This window comes from Polyodon spathula, chromosome 19 (genome assembly GCF_017654505.1).
Source record: "Polyodon spathula isolate WHYD16114869_AA chromosome 19, ASM1765450v1, whole genome shotgun sequence".
NCBI classification, from domain to species: domain Eukaryota; kingdom Metazoa; phylum Chordata; class Actinopteri; order Acipenseriformes; family Polyodontidae; genus Polyodon; species Polyodon spathula.
Genome location: NC_054552.1, coordinates 25,373,399 through 25,397,537, shown reverse-complemented (window position 1 = coordinate 25,397,537; position 24,139 = coordinate 25,373,399). Strand labels below are relative to the sequence as shown.

Genomic DNA, 24,139 nt, shown 5'->3' with positions numbered 1-24,139 from the left:
TGAGTTTGGTGGTCTCAAGTGACCCAAGTGAGAAAGACCCTGCACAGAATGGCAGGGAGTGTTCAGGTCAAGATTGAGGTGTGCTTACAGGGTTGTGACAGTAACCATAGTCCCTCTTCTTTCATGGATACTAAATTCAAAGCACCAAAGTTTAAAAATAAAATATACTGTTTGGGGTTGGGAATTTACACATTTGGCACCCATATTTAATTATTTCGTCTTTCGAAACCAATTACCATGTAGGCTTTTGAAAGAATGAATTTGGAGTGTCTGTTGTAATTAAACTTGTCAATGCCTCATCATGTGTTTGAATTCGTAATGACAGCTGAGGCCTGCTATGCTGCATGGACCTGCACAGACATTACTCAGATTCAGAGCCCATTAGGAGCTGTGAACTTCGGTTCATATTACAGCACACAATAAGCCTTTGAGCTTTATCAGCATGGAGAGCATGTGGCTTAAACAAAACAGGCCTTTGAAAAAAATGTAAACATTTCCTTCCAGCTGATAAGTGTTATTCCTATGGAGATAACTAGGATTGATACACCCCATTGACAGAGCTAGCTCAAAACAATACCTTCTTCCACACAAACACAACTTCATTTTCTGTTTTATTTTTGTATTAATTCTCTAAATATATTCAGTAGCATGTATGTAACTGCACACATCTTCTATACACAGTTGTTTTGAACTTTGCATGCCACCCCTTACTTAAGTTATTATGTTATTAAAACTGAAAACTGCAATTCAGTACAGTAAAGTTGAGTCTTTCTATTACGACCACTGAAGTCACTGAGAAGAAACAATCTTAATTAAGACAGTGTGACCTTAATGGCAAGCTGGTCTTTATAAGGAGCTGGTTACTGTACATTGCAGTACATTTATACACTTCATAGTATTAGCAAACTGCAGATTGCTTAAAGAGAATAACTAGGTAGTCTGATTTTCAGGTGACATTTTTTTTCCAAATTCGTGTGAATGCTTTTTTAAAAATCAGGTAAAATTATTTAATAAAAAAATCGGGTGAAATCAGGTGGATTTTTAAATATATGATCAAGAAAGAATACATATTCGTGCAGAACTCGGGTTTTATTTAGAAAGAAATAAACAAATGCTTAAGCACAAAGTGTTGACAACAAAGTTGTCGTCAACAGTTTGACGACTCTCTCTCTCTCTCTCTTTCCCACATACACACACATACTGTATATGGAGGCATTTCTCCGTTCCTATCAAGTTTTACTTTGTAGTGGAGTTACAAGTATAACTGCACACAGAACATATGGGAAAACTAAACAACTTTACTCCATGCTGTTTTATAAAGAGTAATGATTGATTGTTACATTGAAATGCTCTTGGCTTAAACACACTCTCATAAAACAAATAACTGGGGAAGAAAAAGTGTGTAAAAAAAAAAAAAGAAGCAAACCTTAAAGCTATAGTGCTGTAATTTTGAAAAATCTACCTATCTATCTATCCATCTACACCGTGTAACAATTTTTTTATTTATTTTTTTGGTTCCTGGGTAGTGTTATTTCTTAATTGCTTATGCCTCAAAAGTATAGAAAATGGCTATTATTCCCCACAAACTTTGCTTTTGTGACCAGGACAGTGATATTTTGAAATGTACCTATTTTCCAGAACATTCCAGATAGATTCAGTGCTGAGTAAACTTGGAGTAACTTCTAGAACTTTCTAGAACTTTCCAGTAATATAAATAGTAGTATAAATACAGGGGCCTTAAGCCCAACAGTTAAGTTTAGTTCCAGCTGACTAAATGGATACATATCTGCATTTTTCTGAGATGGCATCAAGAGGCTGCAGTGGTGGCATTCCTGATGGGTCTCCAAGGCGGTTTTACCAAATTTCCCTGCTATCTTTGCCTTTGGGACACCAAGGCGCACTACCACAGGCGGGACTGGCCACAGAGGACCGAGTTCTCTGTGGGGAGGAACAACGTCAAGTGGGAGCTACTGGTGGACCCCCGGAAGGTGCTAATGCCACCACTGCACATCAAATTGGGCCTTATGAAACAATTTGTCAGAGCGCTAAATATGGAGTCGGCAGCCTTCAAGTACCTTCAAGACTTCTTCCCTAAGCTGTCTGAGGCAAAGGTCAAAGCCGGTGTCTTCGTCGGACCACAGATAAAGAAGATCCTGGAGTGCAATGAATTCCCCAAGAAGCTCACTAGTAAGGAGAAAGCGGCTTGGAACAGCTTTGTCGCAGTGGTTCGGGGCTTCCTGGGCAATCACAAGGCCGAAAACTATGTGGAGCTGGTTGAGACTCTGGTGAAGAACTACGGCACAATGGGCTGTAAGATGTCCCTCAAAGTCCATATCCTTGACGCTCATCTTGATAAATTCAAGGAGAACATGGGAGCGTACTCGGAGGAGCAAGGCGAGCGCTTCCACCAGGATATACTGGACTTTGAACGTCGCTACCAAGGACAGTATAACGAGAAAATGATGGCAGACTACATTTGGGGGCTGATTCGTGAAAGCGATTTACAATATAATCGTAAATCTCGAAAAACTACTCACTTCTAAATCTTTTGTAGTCATTTTTGTATTACTTTAGTATAAATACATGTTAATTTGGATTCATATGTTGTTTTTTTCTGACTTTATGTGAACGAAAAGACACAAATTCGCCTGTTTTCTCATTGGAAATAGGTAAATTTCAAAATATCACTGTCCTGGTCACAAAAGCAAAGTTTGTGGGGAATAATAGTCATTTTCTATACTTTTGAGGCATAAGCAATTAGGAAATAACACTTACTACCCAGGAACAAAAATTGTGTTACATAGTGATATCGATCTATCTATATCTATATATATATATATATATATATATATATATATATATATATATATATATATATATATATATATATATATATATATATACACTAACATATATAATATGTAACCGGTGTTAAAACGCCACATTTTCCTAATAGGGAAATCAGCTTATCTTCATCGGCGCCAGTTCTGCTCTGTTGCATTTGAATCACAGACAACTGTGCATGCATTTATTCATATACAGTATGTGCCTATTCAGGGAGTTTCCAGGTATAATCCATCCTTCATAAGTATAACAACATTCTGTTAATGTTTTATAGACTTTATATTTGCTATACATCACACCAACACACTATAAATTCACTTCATGTGCAATAAGGACCCATTTGCTAGACAATGCTAATTGAGAAGGTTATGTTAACTAAGGCTTGTATTCACCTAAACTAAGGTAAACTAACTGGGTATTATTAACTGTACAATGACATTACTAAAGCCCTGTTGATTGATTACTGGCTTGCTGGTTGCTGCCATACAACACTATGCAGACCATACAATAATGTGTAGCAGTATGCAAATCCCACAAAATACATTAGTTTCATTTGGTTTGTACATATTACAAAACCTCTGCACTGTAGCAATAGTTACTAAGGGGTAGAGGAGTGTTGCAATTGCAAAACACACCTCTGTGATGAGAAACTAAGATGCCAAACAAAAAGACAATCCCTTCCATTGAAAGACAGGATTGCCATGTGTTCAAGAAGACAGATAACAATTAGGGCCATCACAAGGATAAAATGCTGATAGGAACTTAAAGAATCACTGTCAGGATTCATTTTCAAACTCTACCCTCATATCATAATAGCTACGTACCTCACCCCCTATGTCAATTTAGAGAAGCTGATAATGTGCTTTATAGTGTTCATTTATCACTGTTGATGAATATACCTCAAACGTTCATTATTAATAATCTCTATATTTTACACATACAAGGTAGGTAAAGCAAATGTAGTGAGATCCTGAGACATTCAGACACCCCTGCAAAATAGGAGTTCAGCTACAAAAGTGTGATTCATGGAGGGTTAAACAGTCCCTGTCTGCTATCTGATTTCTAAATGATACATTCAGATGAATACATACATTTTTTCCATTTTTTTTTCTTTTGATCATTGTTGTCTTATGAGCCAATGGTGAAAATATGAAAGCTGTTGGTATGTCCTATAAATATTACGAACATAACAAAAATAAGTAGAAAGAATGTTTGTTTCCTTTCATGCTTCAAGTTTATTTAATAACATGTGCTGAACGGTCAGCATGTGAAGTTGATTTTGGCCAAAGAAAGTGGCATAAAAAAAAAAAAAAACTATGAATGTAAACAAAGTCCATCTTCTGATACATCACAGAATAATAAGCTGTGCAGTGATGTCCTAAACAGAGACCAATATTATTATAATGGAACACTGCTGTAGTAATTGACATCACTTGTAAATAATACTAAATTTAAAACTTTTATTTTGGCCAAGGAAGTAATTAAACCCACAATTAGAACACCTCTATAGATATGGCAAACCTATGGTGCTGTTCCATAAGCTTGCTTTTAGAGACAGCAGTATGGCTATATTGCCAGTGCTACCAGTGTGCTTTATTCCAACTGTCAATGGATATAAAGCATTTCCATGGATAAGTATAGAATTTGTGTTACATCAGTGTTAAAGTTCACAAAGCCAATTAAATCAGAAAACTTACCTTTAGTGCATGGCAATTACCTAGGTCCCACGTTTTGAGGCTTAAATGAAACACACATGGTCTTCTTTTTTTCTATATATATAGCTTGTATTGAGCTGAGTATAAGTTTTTATTTCAGTCTTCCATTAACTCCATTCCTTGAAAATGTTACAAATCTAAGAAACAAACAACCTTCTTAGAAGACGGGCTTGAATTGTATTACAGGGTGATTTGGTTTTGTACGTGCTGTAGATGTTTTTCCTCCTTTTAAAAACTAGGAGTTAACTAAAGGCTGGAATACAAACATAATACACAGCACCGAGGGCTTTACCACACCTTGCCCACCATGTTTTTTAGCAGTTAGAAGCCTGAACTAAGGGTATTGTTCCAATTGTAAGTCAATGGAAATCTGAAAATGCTGTTTGTGTAATAATATATGGCAATGATGTGCTCTCAGACAGTTACTAGTTATTAACATTTTTAGCCAATAGGGGTTTCTATCTTATAGTTTCAAAACATACTGTTTGTATTCATATAGAATTAAGATAGAATGTTGATGACTGCAACCTTATAATGGGGGAAATACCAGATCATTGTATCCCAAACAATTTTCATTCTTTTAATATTTGTACTATAATTGCTTGTATTTTGTTCTTTAATTATTATTATTATTATTATTATTATTATTATTATTATTATGAAGTGTTTATTTTTGTACCAAAGAGCAAGACCTTTTTTTCATCTAAACTATCCAACGTACAGTTGTGATATGTGACTTTTCTAATGTATTGTTATGCCCAAATACATATGCTAATTTCCAGAGACATAATAAAATATTGTTTGTCGAAGGGTTTAAATGTGCTACTTTTTATTATTTTTGGTTAGAGAAAAAAAAAAAAAAACCGAGAACCCCTTACCTGTTGAATGGAATGCTAAATAAAAACGAAAGCGTCTTGACAGGAAGAAAAAAAAAAAAAAAAACGTGCATCAAAATATTTTAATGTGTTGTGTTGGAATGGTAAACATCTGACACAAAATGCCAGCATACCAGCTTCTGGCAACATATAATTGTTCACTAGTTGGTTAATGCCAACTGAGAACAATAGACTTAACAAATTCTTAACAAACTCTTACATCAGCTACCTCAGCAACTGTTGTGATTCTGATGACACAGTTCTTACAAGCATATGGACATATGCATTTATTTTTCATGATAAGCGAACCAACGCCAGGTGTACAGTATTGTTGTTTAAGCCAGTTGTTTGCTTTCCTGATTTGGCTTTATTGTTATGACACGCTGCTATTTGGTGCTGACTGTTTTGGCTATTAACCCACATATTGTTAACACACCGCAAACATTTTATTACCCTTAGCATAACCTCAACCCCGACTCACTAATGTGGCACATTCTTCAATTCTGTAATGTAGAGAATAAGAGATGTACTGTGTTACCCTGACATACGCAGATCCCAGATAGTCAAAATTGGAAGGAGCTGGAAATATGCACACAATTACGCAATCCTAAATTATATATTTATATTATTGTGTGGATCATTCTGTTTTTCAAGTATAAATCTCCAATATTTTTTTTTCTCAGGAATTAACATTGAGCACCTATTTTGATGCAATTTAATCCATAGCCAATACACAAAACACGTTACATTTTGAGGACAGGCTGTGTCTGCAGGTTTCAGTGTAGCCAATATGCGTTTGATGGGTGGGAATGTTTTGTCATTCAATTTTAAAGCGAATTCAATACACAGTTAATCTGGGATATACTACATTTTGTATCTATATGTATATCTGTATATCTTTATGACTTACATTTAGTAGTACATTTGTAAATTACCCATGGAATGATAATAAACTAATTAACAAAACAATAAATAAAAAATAAAAAGCATGAACCCAACTAGTCTGTAGATAACAGGTCCTTCTGTGGCTATATTTTAAGGAATTGCCTCATGGTGTGAGACCCGGACCACTTGGTGAGGTGCCCAGTAGATCCTTACTGATAAAGGCAGGTGCTGCGCACTAAAAATACCCCCGAAGTAACTGCAGCTCTAAGGAACTGAGTGGCAGCTGACTGCAAAGAAAAGCTAAAAAGCAGCCGTCCAAACGAGTGTGTATGCTAATAGCATGCTACAAGCGCAACACAATGTACTGTACACGACCTTATTGATATAATTCCCCAGACTCGATGTATCTATGTAGTTGTCTTTTAGTACATAACTTAGTGTTTGTTGGTGCGCGTGCTGGCATTTAGGCGAAGGCATCATATCCGACTCCATTACTCAAAAGTACAATTTAAAAAATACAACACACAAACCCTTTAATAAAAACAGTAAAAAAAAAAAAATGTGGTTGCATTTATTGATTCTAAAAACAAGAATTTCTTCTAACTTAAAACACTATCGTTCTGTAAGTGGGTTTTCATTTTCTGTTTATCTGATTGAAAAGTACCTTTATTAAATGAGCCTATATTGAGGCTAGCGGTAGTATTTACTCTATTGCCCACTTCAATGTTGTCTTGTGCAATGCCAAATACTTGTTTTAGTTATCTTTGCTATACAAAAAAAAAAAAAAAAAAAAAAAAAAAAAAAAAAACACAAAAAACTATAGCTATGTGTAAGAAATGCTTTTAATTATGAGGAAGCATCAATTAAATGGTGCTGCGTGTATTACACAGTTTAGTGACTTCACTGTTATTGTGTCAGTTGTGTGTATGACAGCTGTTTCGTAGTGTTCCTCGCGAAGCTGTCATCCTGTGCACTGTTAAAATTCTGAAGTACGTGTTTCTCCCCGAGAGATGGAAATTGCCGAGAAGGCTGATGAGTTTAATGATACTGTCAGAGGAATACACTCATATCTCGCACACAATTCTGCCAAGACTGTCAACATGATTCTCTCCTTGACATACAAGACTTACAGTGTCAGCATCTTGGCTACACGGAATGTGGGTTCTCAGAAGTACATTAATTGTTAATGGGTTTAAGAACTAGTTTGCAATGTTCTGACAAAGCATTATTGAACTGAGAAAATACACACAAATGACCAATGACTGATAATGTGGCGTTTTATGATTGTTATTGTGTTGTGCCTAGGCATAGATCATTTGGAAATAATGCGACAAAAAAAAAGTTCATTTAGTAAATATATGCTATACACCGGCCTGGACTCTGACACAATTTAACACACAAAATAAACCGTTATTTTATTATTAGGTTAAATTTAAATAATAAAAATGAAAGTGTAATAATCGATAAAGATTGATAGCATTTCGTAAATTGACATAAACAGTACCTTAGGCAGTGTAGTAATAATAATAATAATAATATAATAATAATAATAATAATATAATAATAATAATAATAATAATAATAATAATAATAATAATAATAATAATAATATATTTGAGATATGCTATTTTTTCTAGTTTAGACATCAAAGGAAAATAATCTAATTGAAGTAGGTCTTAACCAGTTGTACATAACAATCACTGTTTATGTATGGCTTAACCAAACAAGAAATGATTTAGTGGTCCTAACCAGATAAACGGCAGTTGTCAAAAAAGCTGCTAACCCCCTAGCAGCTTTTAAAGTCTAACCCCCTTAAGAATTTTTTTTTTCTTATTCCTCAACTTCAACGCCTTTATATCCCACTGCAATGTCTTCCAGCGGTTTAACTTTGTTTCTGTGTTTAGAAATAGGAACGTACTTCTTAGTGAGGGTTGCCTGCTTGCCCCTCGGATCCCATATATAGTCCTATCAGCGGTCAAATGTTTGGGAACAGCGAATCGCCTGACAGATCCATAAAAAAGACAGGGCTTGGGGTAGGGGCAAGGAGAAACCGCTTCCAAAAAAGTATTGGATGTCCAAAGGAATTCAATCATCCCCCAGCGAAAGTACATATTTGAGAGGGTACAGCCACAAAGAGCTTGCACTTCAGCCCAGCGTTCAGTACAGCACGGTCGCTCTTAGCCTCTCTCCGACCACCCTCTTCATTTTAGTTTCTTTTGGAGGCACTTTGTGCACACAAACACTAAACCGCCATGGATGCCATCAAGAAGAAGATGCAGATGCTCAAGCTCGACAAGGAAAATGCCTTGGACAGAGCTGAGCAGGCTGAGTCAGACAAGAAGGCAGCCGAGGACAGGAGCAAACAGGTCTGCCTTTTTTAAAACAACGCATCCTGGTGTTTTGAAACAGTGCTTCAGTCCTAATGGAGCAGCTCTGCAATTTGGATTATTAGTACAGTATTCCGAAGACCTTGATACATAAATTAAGGAATCGTGCAATATGATTTGTTTTTTAAAAAATCTAAAGAGATTTGGGTTATATACTTTCTCATATATGGAATATTTTAAAGGAAGTTGTAATGGATACAACCTGTAGATTTAAAGAAGGGCAACGAGAAAAGAATAAGGACTGAATGAATGAGTTTATTGCAGTTGTATGGTAATCAGACACAAGTGAACTCAGAAAACATTTGTAATCATATATGACAGATATCTTTAAGGTATGCAGTTTGTAGGGATAACACTGTTGAATTGTATTACAAATACGTTTACATGATGTGCGTTTCTGTAAATTAATACATTTGGACAGTGTTGATTTCAATATGTTAGTAGACCACCTGTTAACTAATCATAATGATGAATTCGCGTTATTCCTGTATAATTGTCTGAGCAAGTCTTTTATTTTATATACATATCTAGTTAGAGGATGAAATTAGTGAACTGGAAAAGAAATTACGTGTTACCGAAGACGACAGGGATAGACTGCTCGAGGGGTTCCAGTCTGCTGAAGAAAAGCTGCTAAGTTCTGATGAAAACGCCACAAAGGTATTTGGTTATCCAGAAACATCTTTTCTAACTGCTTGTCTCCTTTTTTCTTTCTCTTTTCTGTCCGTGCCTCTGTGCGCTCTCTCTGTGCGCGCTCACGCTACCTGTCTCCTGCTGCACACCCTACATCTTTATTGAACCTCTTAAAAAAATAAATTAAAAAAAATCAGCTTGACGATGAGCTGGTGGCTCTGCAGAAAAAGCTCAAGGGAACTGAGGATGAGCTGGACAAGTACTCTGAGGCATTGAAAGATGCCCAGGAGAAACTGGAACTGGCCGAGAAGAAAGCCACCGATGTAAGTACAGGCACTCACACCCTCTTTCATGCTTTTCACTACTTCACAGCAAACCTGTAACATCTGCACGCCATTTTACTGGCATGCCTGTCAAATTCACCTGGTTAAACAGGTTAAACAGCGACTTTGTAAAACTACAAAGATTTTGTTTTGATAGGTCTGGTGTGTCGAAAATCGAAATGCTGTCATTATAAATGACGTTTCACTCACAAATGAGAAAGAGAAAATGTGATAAATAATTAGTCCCGTCCCCCGTCCCCCCTTATTAATAACCCCCAGAAGTTGGTTTCCTTCCAGTACTATACGCTTGTATTCATGCATGCCAAGTAAAAGATACATCTCCAAAACGGAGACCCAGGCTGGAGGATGAAATCTGCTGGATGTGCAGTCTCAGAGCAGAGCTGGTGGTTATATATAGCTCAGTGCTTTATATGGTAAAGTTAGAGCGCCCCCTTGTCTTCTGCCTCCAATAATTTAAGACACCCAACGCGAGTACTAAGAGAGTGTTCCTCATGTTTAACATTTAAACCTCGACCCCTATTCAGATAGTTTCAATCCCTTGCAATTGATGAAGCATATGTCATTATTGAAACATTCCATTCAAATTATTAATATTTTAATATCCGTTTTTGAAATACAATTTTAAAAAGTGTATGAATCATAACATAACACGGTGTATTATAGGGAACTGTATTACGACGGCTAAACTGTTAACCAGTGAATAATTGACAGATCACATGATCACTAATTGCAGATCCTCCTCTATACATAAAGCGATGGGACATGTACAGTAGTACCAACTTCCAACTGGCTAAATCTCACCAGCTGACATATTTAGAACGAAGCTCTGTAGCTCGGTAGAATATACTCCTTATAAGGAAAACTATGCTAACTATTTATATATAGGGTATAGGAAAATAGAACTCAGAATGTACGTTTGTAGACATAACAATAATTGTAGTGTATATAGGGTTTTCCATCACATCACAGGCGTTATAACTAGGACCTGCCTACGGGTTATTAATATACAGTGCTTTAAGTACAATGATACTGAGTTTTGCTTTTCACAGCTGTAGTTTTATTTTAGACTGTTTTCCCTAACCCAGACAAGATTTTTGTGATTTCATCCTTAGAAAAATAGCAATCTCAACAACACTTGTTAATCAGTTCAGGAGCTGGTTTGTGTAGCGCCTTCAAGAACTTGTCGAGTCCTACAGTTGCTGCCGTTAGGCTCTGCTGTTGCTGTAGCATTGATGTCCCCATTCATGAGACAGTTCTGTTCTGTAGCGCAGCAACTCTTGCTGGCAAAACAAATGAACTGCGTCTGCCATTGATATAATGTTCTCCCACCTTTCACCGTATTTCCATGTGATTCAAACGTTATCGACAATAATAATAATAATAATAATAATAATAATAATAATAATAATAATAACAATAATGGGTATATAAACTTTAGTTTTTATATTGTTAAAATAATTACGTTTGCTAAACCTAACTTAACAGTATGTGCAGTAAAGTGCCTTTCCAATATTACCAAAATAACCCAAGTAAAGGTAAAGCTAGATTTTAAAAGTAATCTTAACTTTTCTAATTGGGTGTTTAGTTCACGTTTGCCAGCAGGTGGCAGTCAATACTTAGACACTGAAATACGCTATAGGAATGTTAATAACTAGGCGTGGCCATTTTTTTAATAATTATGTTTTTCATTTTTATTATCAGACGAGCTCAGCTTACAAGCGTGGGGATGACGTTATCAAAAGTTGGCAAAGTGCCATGATAAAGTTGCCAGCATACATTTAGTTTCCTCGCCAATTCTCTGTAATGAAAACAAGGTTACTTCCGGTACCCAGTGCAGCACAGACGTTCTGTGCGTCTCACAGATCTAGGCAGCTATAGCTACTGAACCACGTCGGGGCGTTACTACGTACGCTCTGTGTCTTTAAAATTGAGTCTTAACTAGCATAGATTATCGAATACACCGCTATTACAGTTATGTCTGGTTTAACGTCCCTCGAAGCCGTAAAAAGGAAAATAAAGAGCCTGCAGGGACAAGCAGATTCTGCGGAAGATAAAGCAGAGAGGCTGCAGAAACAGCTGGATTTGGAAAGAAAAGCCCGAGAGTCTGTAAGCTTGTGTGTTTGAGTTAAATTAGGACGGGTTTGGCCATGGATGAATGATACTATAAGCTATGATAATATTATTACAGGCAACATTTGTTTATGTTGATGCTTTTGTTTTAAGACAAGCTTTTTTTTGTGTATCATGTATTTCTATTATGACAACTGTCATACTTAAAAGATAAAATAGAACAGCAAATGTATATAACCTAAGCTAAAGCACTAGCAGAAAAAAAAAGAGGGGTGTTGCTTTTCTTTTTTAAAGGCAGTATACACTAGTCCTATTAGCAGCAGGTGGACAATTACATTATGCCTGGTATGATGTGCAGTTGCCCACCTAACAAGTGTCATCAAACTGGCAGCCTTGCACACTGTGCAGCAAGGTTGTAACTATTTTCTTTGTCCTCGGTGCAAGCTTTGGCAAACAGAAAGCAAAATTATGACTGTAAACAGCGAACAGGAAACTGGCTTGTCACCTCTGTCTAGGACAAGGTGATTCTTATGCACACACAGATTTTGTTCAGCTAGCTTTCTAACTGTAGGAGGCCTGCTGCGTAGTCAGTTAATCTGATTCTGTGTAATGGATCACAGATATAGACACAGATTTTGGACTTTAAAAGTGTGTGTTTTAGTAGGAAGACACAAAACAACTGTGACAGGTTACATACATATCGCTGCATTACATGTACAGTTTTTTTACCTTTAGCACAGTAAAGGTCTGACAGGTGTACTGATGTCTGTTCAGCATTTCAGGAATTTTGTATAATTATTTTTTTAATTGACGTTGCTGGTCATTTCTCACACCTATAAAAATGATTAACCAGAGACTGGCTCCTTGCGGATAAGCTGGTTTTATTAGTTGAACAACAAGGACAGTGTTGCTCCTGATTTTGATGATCCAATGCCTCAGAGGTCATTCCATTCACTGTGTGATGTGGTATTTGTTAGGCAGCAGTCAGGAAATCTACATTTAATCATTTTGGATTGTAAAACACTTACAAAGGAAGGGCGGTTTACATACTTCATGCATGACAAATACTACTACAGCTGTGGGTGACAGAATGAATGTTTTTTTTTTGTCTTCATAATTTCTGTGATGCTTAAATCATAATGTGCAACCACTACTTAATTACAAAAATAAATACATAAATAAATAACCACAATGAAATGTGCCAATTTCACAAATGAATCACATTAATACAAATCCCAGCTGCTATGATAGACAGACTCTAAACAGTGGACAGCTAACATGTTGCATTTTAATGAAGAATGACAAGGCTTATGAAAATAGTGTCTGGAGGGAACTCTTGAGATAGGGATGCTGTAGTCTGACACGCAGCCTTATATGTAAGAAAAGTCTGTTTATGAAATTGCCTTATAAGGAGATAAAGTACTTGGTAGAGCAGTGTTGTATGGGTAGTGCAGCTAGGGAGAACGAGCCAAACATAGTTTAGCAGAGTTAGTGAAACACTAGCTTGACCTTTACTCATTATTAGTACTTTCGGCCATATGCATCTGTGTTTCAGTTATCATGCGTCATGCTTGTAAAACAAACAAAAATCTCACAAAACCTTGTTTGCTTATTTGATCATGCAGCATAGCATCGGTCTAGTGCTGTACAAAGCTTTCTTGTTGTTTCCTAGCTACTAAAAATAAACCATCGTACTAGTTTTGTTCTGAGTCATTTACTTCACTAGCCCAAAAGTACAGTCAAATTCTACCATATATACATGGACCACTAATTTGTTAGATTCAAACTTTTTAAAATTCAGAATTTATACAAATCATACTCAACTTTTACTCAAGGGAAATTTGGTTAAAATGCAAGTTAAAAGTAAGACTAAAGAACAGTGTAGCTTCTCTGTAAAAACCTGCAGAAGTCAATAAATATATTTTTATTTCAGAAAAGTCTACATCTGGGCAGAATTATACTAGTCAGGTACACTCTCACTTTCAGCAAATGACTAGGAGTTTGGAATGCCTTTCTCTGATTTAGGGGCAATTTGCTTTACTTAGAGTAAAACATATATGATTGGTTTCTATGCTTTCTGGACTCACTAGATTATTATTATTATTATTTTTTTATGAGGAGCTAAGCAAAACTACACTATGCCAGCATACAAACCAGTGCATATATGTAAAAAGGGTTATGAATCTGACTGCTTAGATTCAGTTTTCTGAATAATAATAGCATGGATTCAGTATATCTTTGGGCTTAATTGAACTTTTATTTTGGAATTTAACATAATTATGCACATTAGTTTAGGTCCATGCATTCATAATAGTCGTCCAGTGTACCATAACTTTTCTTTCCTGTGCACCTGAGTTGTACCATTAACAGACTACATTATCCATTTAATTCATTAAACAAATTAGATGTGTATTTGTATGGGGGAAAGGATTCCCATACATAAGGATCTCCCCAAATGAAAAGTCCAAAATGATCTGTATTCTTGGCAAACATGAAAAGTATGTACATCAATTACAATTTGTTTTGTTTTTAAAGAAAAAGAAAAAAAAAAGTTTGTCAGTATACTGTAGATCAGTTTCAGACTTATTTCCCCAATGTGTATTCCTCAGGGATGTGTTCCTTGATACACCAAAATATACCATACTGTAGAGTCGGCCCAGGCTCTGTGCAGAGGATGCTGGTGACAAATCGAGCACAGCAGGAGCTTTATGCGGTGGTTCTTCCCTTCTTGGTCTAGGCTGAGGCTGATGTAGCTTCCCTGAACAGACGCATCCAGCTGGTTGAGGAGGAGTTGGATCGTGCTCAGGAGCGTCTGGCCACTGCCCTGCAGAAGCTGGAGGAGGCTGAGAAGGCAGCTGATGAGAGTGAGAGGTATGTAAGAAGAAATCCCTTCCTGTACATTTACCCTGATAGCTCTGGCTGTCCGTGATGGGGTGACAGAGTGCAGCAGCTGGTGGCTATCAGTGATAATGCTTATCACCGACACAGTTTCATTGTAAGGGTGTTACCACTGTACAGGAGGATTACAAAGTTAGTGTGCCACTTTGCCCCTGTGAACATGCATCATTCTGATGTTTTTAATGTTGACAGTGGTGCCCAGTACTAAGGAGTTAATGCAACCCTTCTATCGGCTGACAAATAGTGCTCATTACAGCATTGCAAAATGACTGAATAATTTTATTTTGTATACACAGTTTATAACACTTCAGTAAAAAAAAAAAAAAAAAAAAAGGTACCCCTGCCTACGATACATGGAGTGAAAAATGTAATGTATGACAAAACTAATTTCATTTGCAGTGATATAAGTAATCTATAAACTACTTTTCCAGTGATGCAGTTGTAGAAAGAAGCCACTTCTTCCCTTTTGACTCTTTGCAGAAAATGTATTTTTAATACTGAAAATAAATACTAGAATGTGTAGTTTAGTTTATTTTACTGAGTTATCTTTCTTAGACCTGTATACAGGTCTGAAGTGTTGAGAATAATGTTTTGGTAGCTGGCGCTATGCATTTAGGATCAAGTGATTTTGTTGTGTAACAGTACCGTTTGTAACCTATCTGTCCTAACTTTTGCTGCTTTCTTTATTATAGAGGCATGAAGGTTATTGAGAACAGAGCTCTGAAGGATGAGGAGAAGATGGAACTGCAGGAGATCCAGCTTAAAGAGGCCAAGCACATTGCTGAGGAGGCTGACCGCAAATATGAAGAGGCAAGTTTTTATGATGCGGCTGGCAGAGGATGACGGGCTGACTGACCTTCTCTATATGGGGAAAATGAAATTATAAAAACTTGACAAAACCTGTTGACATAATTTTGGATCTCTGCTTAGATCTAGTCTCCCAAATTTGATTTTGGGATGTACACAGACCCCACCAAATCAATAAATAAGTGACCCTTTTAGACATTTAAGAAGCCTTTGCTTTAATTTAACACTAAACTTCCCACATAATTTTTTTTTTCTAATCAGAAGCAAAGTGCTGTCTCTCTTAATATGTATCATTTGGATTGATTAGTTTCTTTCTGCCGAGTGATTGGCACATGTTCAAGTACAATGCGATGACGGCGATCCTCACTTTAAAGCTGTCCTTTGCCTGTGCTTTACCTAAAGGTTGCACGTAAGCTGGTGATCATTGAGAGTGATCTGGAGCGTACTGAGGAGCGTGCTGAGCTGTCAGAAGGGTAAGAGCGTTTTTTTTTTTTTTTCAACACAAAGCTTTTATGTTTGGCTAAATAACATCAAGCATGTCTAATATTACAATTCACCCACATAATGTTTGTTTGCATTTATGTGGTTTATGAACACACAGAAATATGTTTTTCAGATTACATTTTAAACGCTGTCGTTTGACATACAGTTGCACTTTGTTTTAACAGCATGTGTGTGTATGTGTATATATATATATATATATGTGTGTGTGTGTGTGTGTGTGTGTGTGTGTGTGTGTGTATATATATATATATATATATAATTTTAAAAAATTGTTGCATGCTCATTTTTTTTCTTTTGTATGGCCTTGTGCATTGCATATATTCACTAACAGCCGAGTCAGGATTGCGGATCAAGAGCTAAGAACACTCGAACATATCTTTAAGTCAAAAATTGCTGGGGAGGAAAAGGTACAATTACTAATGAAAGCTGCTCATCCTAACTGCATCTTCGCTTTCACATTTTGGATGAATCTTCACTGCTTCCTGTCCTGCTCACACCTTCATTTCACTTTTTTGTTTTCCTGTCTAAATGGGAATTTGCCTGAACAAGGATCTATGAAATGCAGACGCATTGGTTTTCAAACAGATTGATTGTCGTAGCCATGCTGCCGTCCGCTATTTTCAGGCCTCCTCTTGTTCCCTGTATTTTTAGTTAATGTTTTCCCTTTTTTCTCTCTTCTACTTTTCTTGTTTCTGTTTTGTGCATTCTGTCTCTGTCTGTCTTTCCAATCATTCTCTACTTCTGCCACCATCCGTCCCTCTTCAATCTGTTTCTAAAATAACAGCAAATGTGCTGAGCTTGAAGAAGAATTGAAAACTGTGACCAACAACCTGAAGTCACTGGAGGCACAGGCCGAGAAGGTAGGCCAGTGACCCATTCAACCAATCTGATACCAAGAAGCTACATCTGTTGCCTAAAAAAAGGCTGTTTTGATAATCTAAATGATGACAGATTGAAGTAATTCTATAATATTACAATAAAGCAATTTTTTACCCACTAGCGGTTTATTGAGCTGCTAATTAAAATTGCTAAACTTAGTAAACCACAATGGGAAATAGTTAAGGGGTTTATCATGTTTTACCATAACTTTAAAATACACAATCATAAGTAAGTTAAGGTACACAATAATTTTTCTGTATGTTTTATCAGTTATTTATTAAGCTGGTTTTACAGAATGCGATCTGCACAAATGTTTCCATATAGTACAGCTAATAAGAAAAAACGAAAAACAGAAAAACTAGCTAGTTACAAAAAAAGCTAATCCGAGCACCCTAGTTGTAGTAGTTGTTTGAAGCACTGGTTTGCATCTCATTCTAAAGTGTCTTTTGCAATCTACCCACAGTACTCACAGAAGGAAGACAAGTATGAGGAGGAGATCAAGGTCCTCACTGACAAACTGAAGGAGGTGAGTGATGGATAGCGCAGCATTCACATTTCATTAGTTGTTCTCTTTATTTTGCTTTGCGGCATTGTGAAGGGGCCAGTGCTCATGCCTCTCTACCATTGCAGGCTGAGACCCGTGCTGAGTTCGCTGAGAGGACTGTTGCCAAGCTTGAGAAGAGCATTGATGACTTGGAAGGTACGACTTTTACATTGCTTTCTTTTTTTTTTTAAACTGTTGTAAATGATCAAATGCATCATTTTATAAAACCAGTGTTCTTGCCTATTCAGACCAGACCAGTACTTCTATTTACCTTTCCTTTCCTGTTTCCACTTCAAAATAACTTCTTTAGCAAGCTTTCCCACATTGTCATTATTTAATGCCCTCTGTTTGCAGGGGTGTTCATTTAGAAATTAAATCTAAATATATAAATGACACATGCTCAAAAGAGATTAACGTCATCTGTGGTCTATTAATGGAACCATTTATGTCAGACTTTAATGGATAGGGCAGCAATGAAAATTTAATTGTATGTGTACAATTTGGTTTGTGCCTTGGACATTGTGGCAAACTGAAACCATTTCATGATGTGCCTGCCCTCATGTGCACCAGTTGCTGTTTGTGCACCAGTTGCTGTTTGTGGCTTATTTCAGCCAATCGTACACTTCTCGAATGCGTTTTCTATTTAGTGTTCATCACAGGTCTAAAGTAATCTCCATAGCTTTAGGTATGTTCTAGTTAAGGGCTTACTGTACTGTACTATGTTGAGAGGTCGTAGCTGGCTGGATAAGTCACTCAAAGTCTGTAATTCTGGCCAATGTGCTGGTTCTTGTTGCCGTTCTGTAGCCTGTTTTTTTTTTTTTTTTGTTAGGCTTGTCTAGAAAATGTTCTATGTAAAGATCCATGTTTACACCTATTTAAGAAGCTTCTGATCAGTTAAAAAAAAGTTGGTGGTGTGTGGAGCATTCCAAGGATAACCTTACACTGTACTAAGCTCCATTCGGTTCCCTGTTAATTGTTTGCCCTTTTTTTCTTTCCTTTTCTCCACTATTTTCTGGTTGGCTGTCACCTTTTCCTGCTGTGCTCTGTCAAACTTCCTGCTGGGTTGGGTGGTCTGTCACTGCCTTCATCCTCCATCACCTGATCACTCCATCTCCCTCCTCTTCTCACCCTGTGCCTTGCGCTGCGCCCCCCGTAGATGAGCTGTACGCTCAGAAACTGAAGTACAAAGCAATCAGCGAGGAGCTGGACCACGCTCTCAACGACATGACTTCAATGTAAATCTCCTACTGCTGTGTGCCTGCTTGCTTCTGTACCTTCATGTCCTCCTGTACTACCTTGCACATGCCTTCACCATCGTATCTATATCCTTATTTTCACTTCTGTTTATACAACATCTAATGGACCATTGTTTTTGGTTTGCGTTTGGGAGAACTGGAAATATCTTTCAGTTGCTGCACTTTCTTTTTCGTGTGGAAGGAAAGTACAGCAGAGTATTTCACAGTATCGAATAACCTCTGTTGGGTAGACTGTATGGAACAATAATGCTGGAGAACAAATATAACTTGGGTAATTATTTTTGCGCTTCCATATTATTTTGCCAAATACTGTCACTTCAATAGAGACTATTACTGCAGTTATGCCATACCTTGCTACAGTAAGGTTTTTGGGTTTTTTTTTTCCCCCCATATGGTAGTAATGAGTTTTGGAATAAGATATTGAAAGAAAATTTAGACAATGACTTCACATATTTTGTATTTTCTTTTTTCTCTTCACTACTGCCCACAAAGCCTTATGGCAGTATTTGGACTATCAAGTGAATTGATTGATACACAAATGAGTATGGCATACACATTGGTTCCATTACTTGGTAAACAGAAGTCAAATGGACTAGAATTATTTTCTAACCTTTGTGTAATTAGCAAAGGTTAATTGCTTTATTTGTCAAAAAATCCAGTTTGTTTTATTGTGGAACTGTTCACTCTGGTACTTTGAGGAGGGAAATCAAAATTTGTGATCTTTTTAAAGTTTGCCTAATCCACATTAGTGACACCTGTATTGACTCAAACTTTTAAGTTTTATTCCCATCCTTGATTGCTTCAGAAAATAACCTATTTTTTAAAGTATTGAGTTGTCTCACTTCAGAACCCTGCATGCTAAAAAGAGATCCCACCTACAGATGGTAACCCATCAGATGTGTGAATGAAAGACATTTTAAATGGGTTCATAACTTGTTTCTATCTTTTTTCCTCTGCAATATGTTCGCCTTTTCTTTTAACTTTTAACAGAATTAACTTGTTTATTCCACTAACTGTTACCCACAAGGGCTGGTTGATCGAAGCCTTCGGTTTCCCAGATCTGGAGAGCAAAGTAAAGCCTCCTGCAGAGTTGCATGCGTTAAGCCACTGCTTGGTTTTCTTTTTTTGTGTTTTGCTGTTATGCCTTTGCCTGTGAATACTTCAGCTGATTGGAGCACCCAAGTAATGCTGATTGGTCAAGTTTAAGTTGTTATAAGTTCAGCCCCCCCCCCCCCACAGCCTAAATCTAAAAATGTTGACAGGGTTGCCCCCCGTTTATCCCGAGGACAGGTGTATGCTACTGGAGCCAGTGCCCATTTGTTCTGTCCTACTAGAAGGGAGACACATGCAGCCAGCAGCATTAGAAAGACGAGTCTTTGCATGCAGATCTATGCTGAAAACCCTGCATCCCTAAACGATACAGTAATAAGCAGAAAGAAAACTGTTTGGCAATGAACTATAGAGTGAGAGATTTAGAATATCATTACAAAATTAAAGAATTTGGTAACTCACTCAGATTTTCAGGCACAAAAAGAATGAATCGCTTCGCTTTCTAACTGTGATAGTTGGCCAAAACAGTTTATTTAATTTAGCAATACCCTGCTTTGGTTCTATGCTATCAATCAATTGCTTTGCTTTATTATTGTTATTATTATTTTGCTTTGCTGGCAGATTATTTTTGAGGCTATCCCTTCATGCTTTTGTTCACCTTATTTTTCACACAGATAAATTGTTTACCCTGCAAAACGCCAAAGACGTCTCCAGCTGGCAGAATAGCCCTCATTCTTCTCTCTCCAGCGTTTTTCAAGTTCTTAACCCCTTTCTCCATCCTTTCTGTGCTTTTACCCATATTAGCACCATGTTTCACAATTTAGCAATCATTGTCATGTATTCCTTCTCTTGTACAGACCCTGTGAAATCATTTCGCTCTATGTAAAATAAACTTCCTTCTGTCTCTATGAACTCTGTATCTATCGTTTTTTCTCTCTCTCTGGCTCTGTCTCTCTCTATGCTACATTATTGTTAAGATGCTCTAATAAACTAAGAACGTATGCTTTCAGAATCAAGGATTATTATTTTGGCTCGCTCATTTTGTCTTGTGTGGTATGGATAGGATTTAGCGATATTGGTTATGATGTGTAGACATCATAGATGCTTTTGTGTGAGTATTTATTTATTTATGTATGTGTGTATTTTATACTTTACACACAAACCCCATAGCCACATATCCTCAGTAGATTTGCATCAGAAATTTGGTAGTGAAATTTACCAATACAGAAAGCATTTCACTGTACTGATATGGACTGCAGTGGTTTGCCTATCTCACCATAGTTTATTCTACAATCTACACTTTCAACGACAGCAGAAAGCAGTCCCCACGGGATTCACTTAATGAAACAAAAAATAGACGATTTGAATTTTGATTTAGTCACCAAGCTGGACTGCCTGACAATAACAGGCAGGAAGTTCTAGAGCTTTGGTGTGCAATAATTAGTCTGTTTGGCTTTCAGACCTTGTAAGGCCATGTTGTAAATTTACAGTATAATCGTAAATCTCAAAAAACTACTCACTTCTAAATCTTTTGTAGTCATTTTTGTATTACTTTAGTGTAAATACATGTTAATTTGGATTCATATGTTGTTTTTTTCTGACTTTCTGTGAACGAAAAGACACAAAAGCGCCTGTTTTCTCATTGGAAATAGTGATATTTTGAAATTTACCTGTCCTGGTCACAAAAGCAAAGTTTGTGGGGAATAATAGCCATTTTCTATACTTTTGAGGCATAAGCAATTAGGAAATAACACTTACTACCCAGGAACAAAAAATATATATATATATTTTTACACTGTGTTATACAGTATCTGTCAATGTTACTTGTGAAATGTTATTAGTTTAAACAAACCATCTACTACTTCCAATAGTATGTGCTTCTTCAGAGTGGAAAGCTAACAAACAGATTTCAAGGTCCAAGGAAGTTTTTTTTCCCTTCAATTTTCTCTGAGTAATGCAAACAAACTGGACTGTCAACAAATTCATAGCCTACAGGGCTGTGGGAGAATGTAGTAGCCCAACAATTTCAACATGACTGTGGTGCTTACAACTCCAAGAGAAACAGTTTCTTGTGTACACAAGACCCTTACAGAAAAACTGCCCTTTATCTTGATTCAGTCATCCACAAATGATGTGTTGTCAAACAGCAGCTGGGATTGGTTTGGACTGGTATTTGCTTATTTTATCCCTAGTTTATATCTAGTTTAACAGGTTTGTAAAGCTGTCATCCATGCTATTCCATCCAGTTCTGGAAATGTCCTTACATTTTTTTGAACAATTGTATTTTAAAAAAGTTTTTATTTTGCTGAAAGTTGCCATATTTAACTTGAGGTTTGCTGTTTATACGTACTGTAAATACATTGATGCATACTGTACTTCAGTTCAGATTAAAGCAATCAGCAGCTGACCTCTTAGGTTTGTGGCATATGGAGTTGCATCATTTTTGCGGCTTATACCCCATCAGGTTATCTCTGCTAAGTGTAATTTATTCATTTACGCCAGTTTGTTGATGTGAAGTTCTGTTTAAATACTGTAATGGTTGAGACCTAATATTGCTCAGAATATGCTATGTGCGTGCTAAAAAACGTAATGAGGTCTGCGTTCTGAATCTAGTTTGACCTTAGTTGTCTAAAATAAAAAGCTTAAGTTACCAGACCACCCATTCTTCTCTGGACTGCTATTCATCTGCAAAAAAGGTGTAGTATGGCATTTCAAGTGTTATTGGTTTGCAGTGAGAGTATGAACAATTTCCCCAATTGCATGCTATTGTGTCTTTTGCTTAACACTTTTCTGATTATTTTTCTCTCTTTTTCTTAACCTGCTTACTGACTGTGCAGATCGGCTCTACCAGCAACTTGAGAAAAAACGTGTTCTTACTAATGAACTAAATCTGGCCTTGAATGAGGACTAAGAATATCTTGGTTATATTTTAACTTTAATTTGTTGTACAATGTATGACCTTGAGCTAACATGACCACTGGTGTGAAGTAAAAAAAGATATATTATAAAATTGTATATAATATGCATACCATTATCACAACTGAATACTACATAATGAACTGACTAGTTTGAGAGGACTGTAGAAAACCAAAAAAGTCTTCAAAATGTTGTACAGTCAGACATTTAATATACAGTAATGTGTGTTTTTGTGTTACATGCATTGAATGATTCTGGGTTATGAATGCACCAGAATAGATGTTACTCAAAGTGTATGTTCATAGTACTACTTTATTAAGTGTGCATGTAAAATGTGATATAGTTAATTGAAAAAAAAAAAAAATCATGTTATACCAGCAGAAAATATCCATTTAAAAAAAAACACTCTATTGTTTTAATTGTAGCCTATTAAGACTGCTGTAAATTGAACGTATCAGGAAACATGAGCCCTGCATGCTTTTTGGTTCTTAGATGCCTTTTGAAGGCAGCTTGTACAGTTGTTGTTGTTGTTGTTGTTGTTGTTTTCCCCCCAGTTGATTATAATATGTTTTACTTGCTGCTCTAACAGAGAAACTGGCACAGGCTAAAGAAGAGAACCTCAATATGCACCAGATGCTGGATCAGACTCTTCTGGAACTGAACAATCTGTGAAAGCTTGTGTTCACTCCCACTATTGCACCTCGCTTGCCATGAACCCCCTGGAAAAAGACAGAAAAGCCTTTTTAATTGCACCATAAAAACAGTTGTATATTACACCATTCCATATTCTCTGGATCTCCGACACAGCACAGAGGCCCGGGGATAGGGGCAGCTCTTCCTACGGCAAGCCAAATGAGAGGAACACTAGCACAGATACAAACTGATATTTAAATTTAATGCTGTCTACATTTTGTATTGGGTTTTTTGCAACATAGGACATCACATGATGATGTTTATTATTTTTTATTATTTTGAATTGTTTTGCTCTAGTACAAATATGTGCACCTTTTATCTGCAATAAAAGAAGATTCTGTTCTTGTTGATTTCCTAGAAATACATGCTTAGGCTGTGTATTTTTAAAGAGACTCTTTATTTCCGGATAGTTTTGACGAAAAAAAAGGAGCAAATCTGTTACTATATATCAACAAGCGTTGTTTCTTTGAGCCCAGTGAATAACTGAGAAGGGTTTAAAGTTTAACACTGTAGCTTTTGTACATTTTGTGGTGGTGGGAAGCAGGGTACTTTTTTCATGTAAGATCACAAACTTCAGGTGTATACAGGTGCTACTGTAAAAAAAAAAAAAAAAAAAAACAAGATACAAAGAAAATGTAAGATACATATCATAGGCAGTAGGTATCTTTTTCTATTATGCAGGCAGTAGCAATTTACGAAATAGCAGCATGCCAGTATTTTGCCATATTTAGAAAGGGATTATTTTCACTCTAGAATATATTTATTTTGCAAACCAAAAGCTCTTTACAAAATGTGTGGCAACATTAGCTTTAAAAATAGATTTTTTTTTTTCTTTCTTAAAC

At 36.5% G+C, this 24,139-nt stretch overlaps 1 protein-coding gene across 7 annotated transcripts; it reads left to right on the top strand.

Annotated features, from left to right (window-relative positions):
• The first annotated feature begins 8,441 nt into the window (after positions 1-8,441).
• Positions 8,442-24,113, top strand: LOC121294514 (tropomyosin alpha-1 chain). Of its 7 annotated transcripts, none has more exons than XM_041218301.1 (10): positions 8,442-8,685; positions 9,238-9,363; positions 14,488-14,621; positions 15,341-15,458; positions 15,858-15,928; positions 16,744-16,819; positions 17,302-17,364; positions 17,469-17,538; positions 18,539-18,617; positions 23,194-24,113. In XM_041218301.1, exons 1-10 carry the CDS (start codon positions 8,572-8,574, stop codon positions 23,210-23,212), a joined length of 870 nt encoding a protein of 289 aa, XP_041074235.1. In that variant the 5' UTR covers positions 8,442-8,571; the 3' UTR covers positions 23,213-24,113. The 7 variants fall into 7 exon arrangements, with proteins under 7 accessions (XP_041074235.1, XP_041074238.1, XP_041074241.1 ...); XM_041218307.1 differs by lacking the exon at positions 18,539-18,617 and adding an exon at positions 9,534-9,659 and having other exon boundaries at positions 8,443-8,685; XM_041218300.1 differs by lacking the exon at positions 9,238-9,363 and adding an exon at positions 9,534-9,659 and having other exon boundaries at positions 8,446-8,685.
• The last annotated feature ends 26 nt before the right edge of the window (positions 24,114-24,139 follow it).

Coding starts and splice junctions, on each gene's coding strand:
- LOC121294514 (XM_041218307.1), top strand. CDS start 8,572: ATGGATGCCATCAAGAAGAAGATGCAGATGCTCAAGCTCGACAAGGAA. Junction 14,622..15,340: donor GCAGCTGATGAGAGTGAGAG/GTATGTAAGAAG, acceptor TCTTTATTATAG/AGGCATGAAGGTTATTGAGA. Junction 17,539..23,193: donor GAGCATTGATGACTTGGAAG/GTACGACTTTTA, acceptor CTGCTCTAACAG/AGAAACTGGCACAGGCTAAA.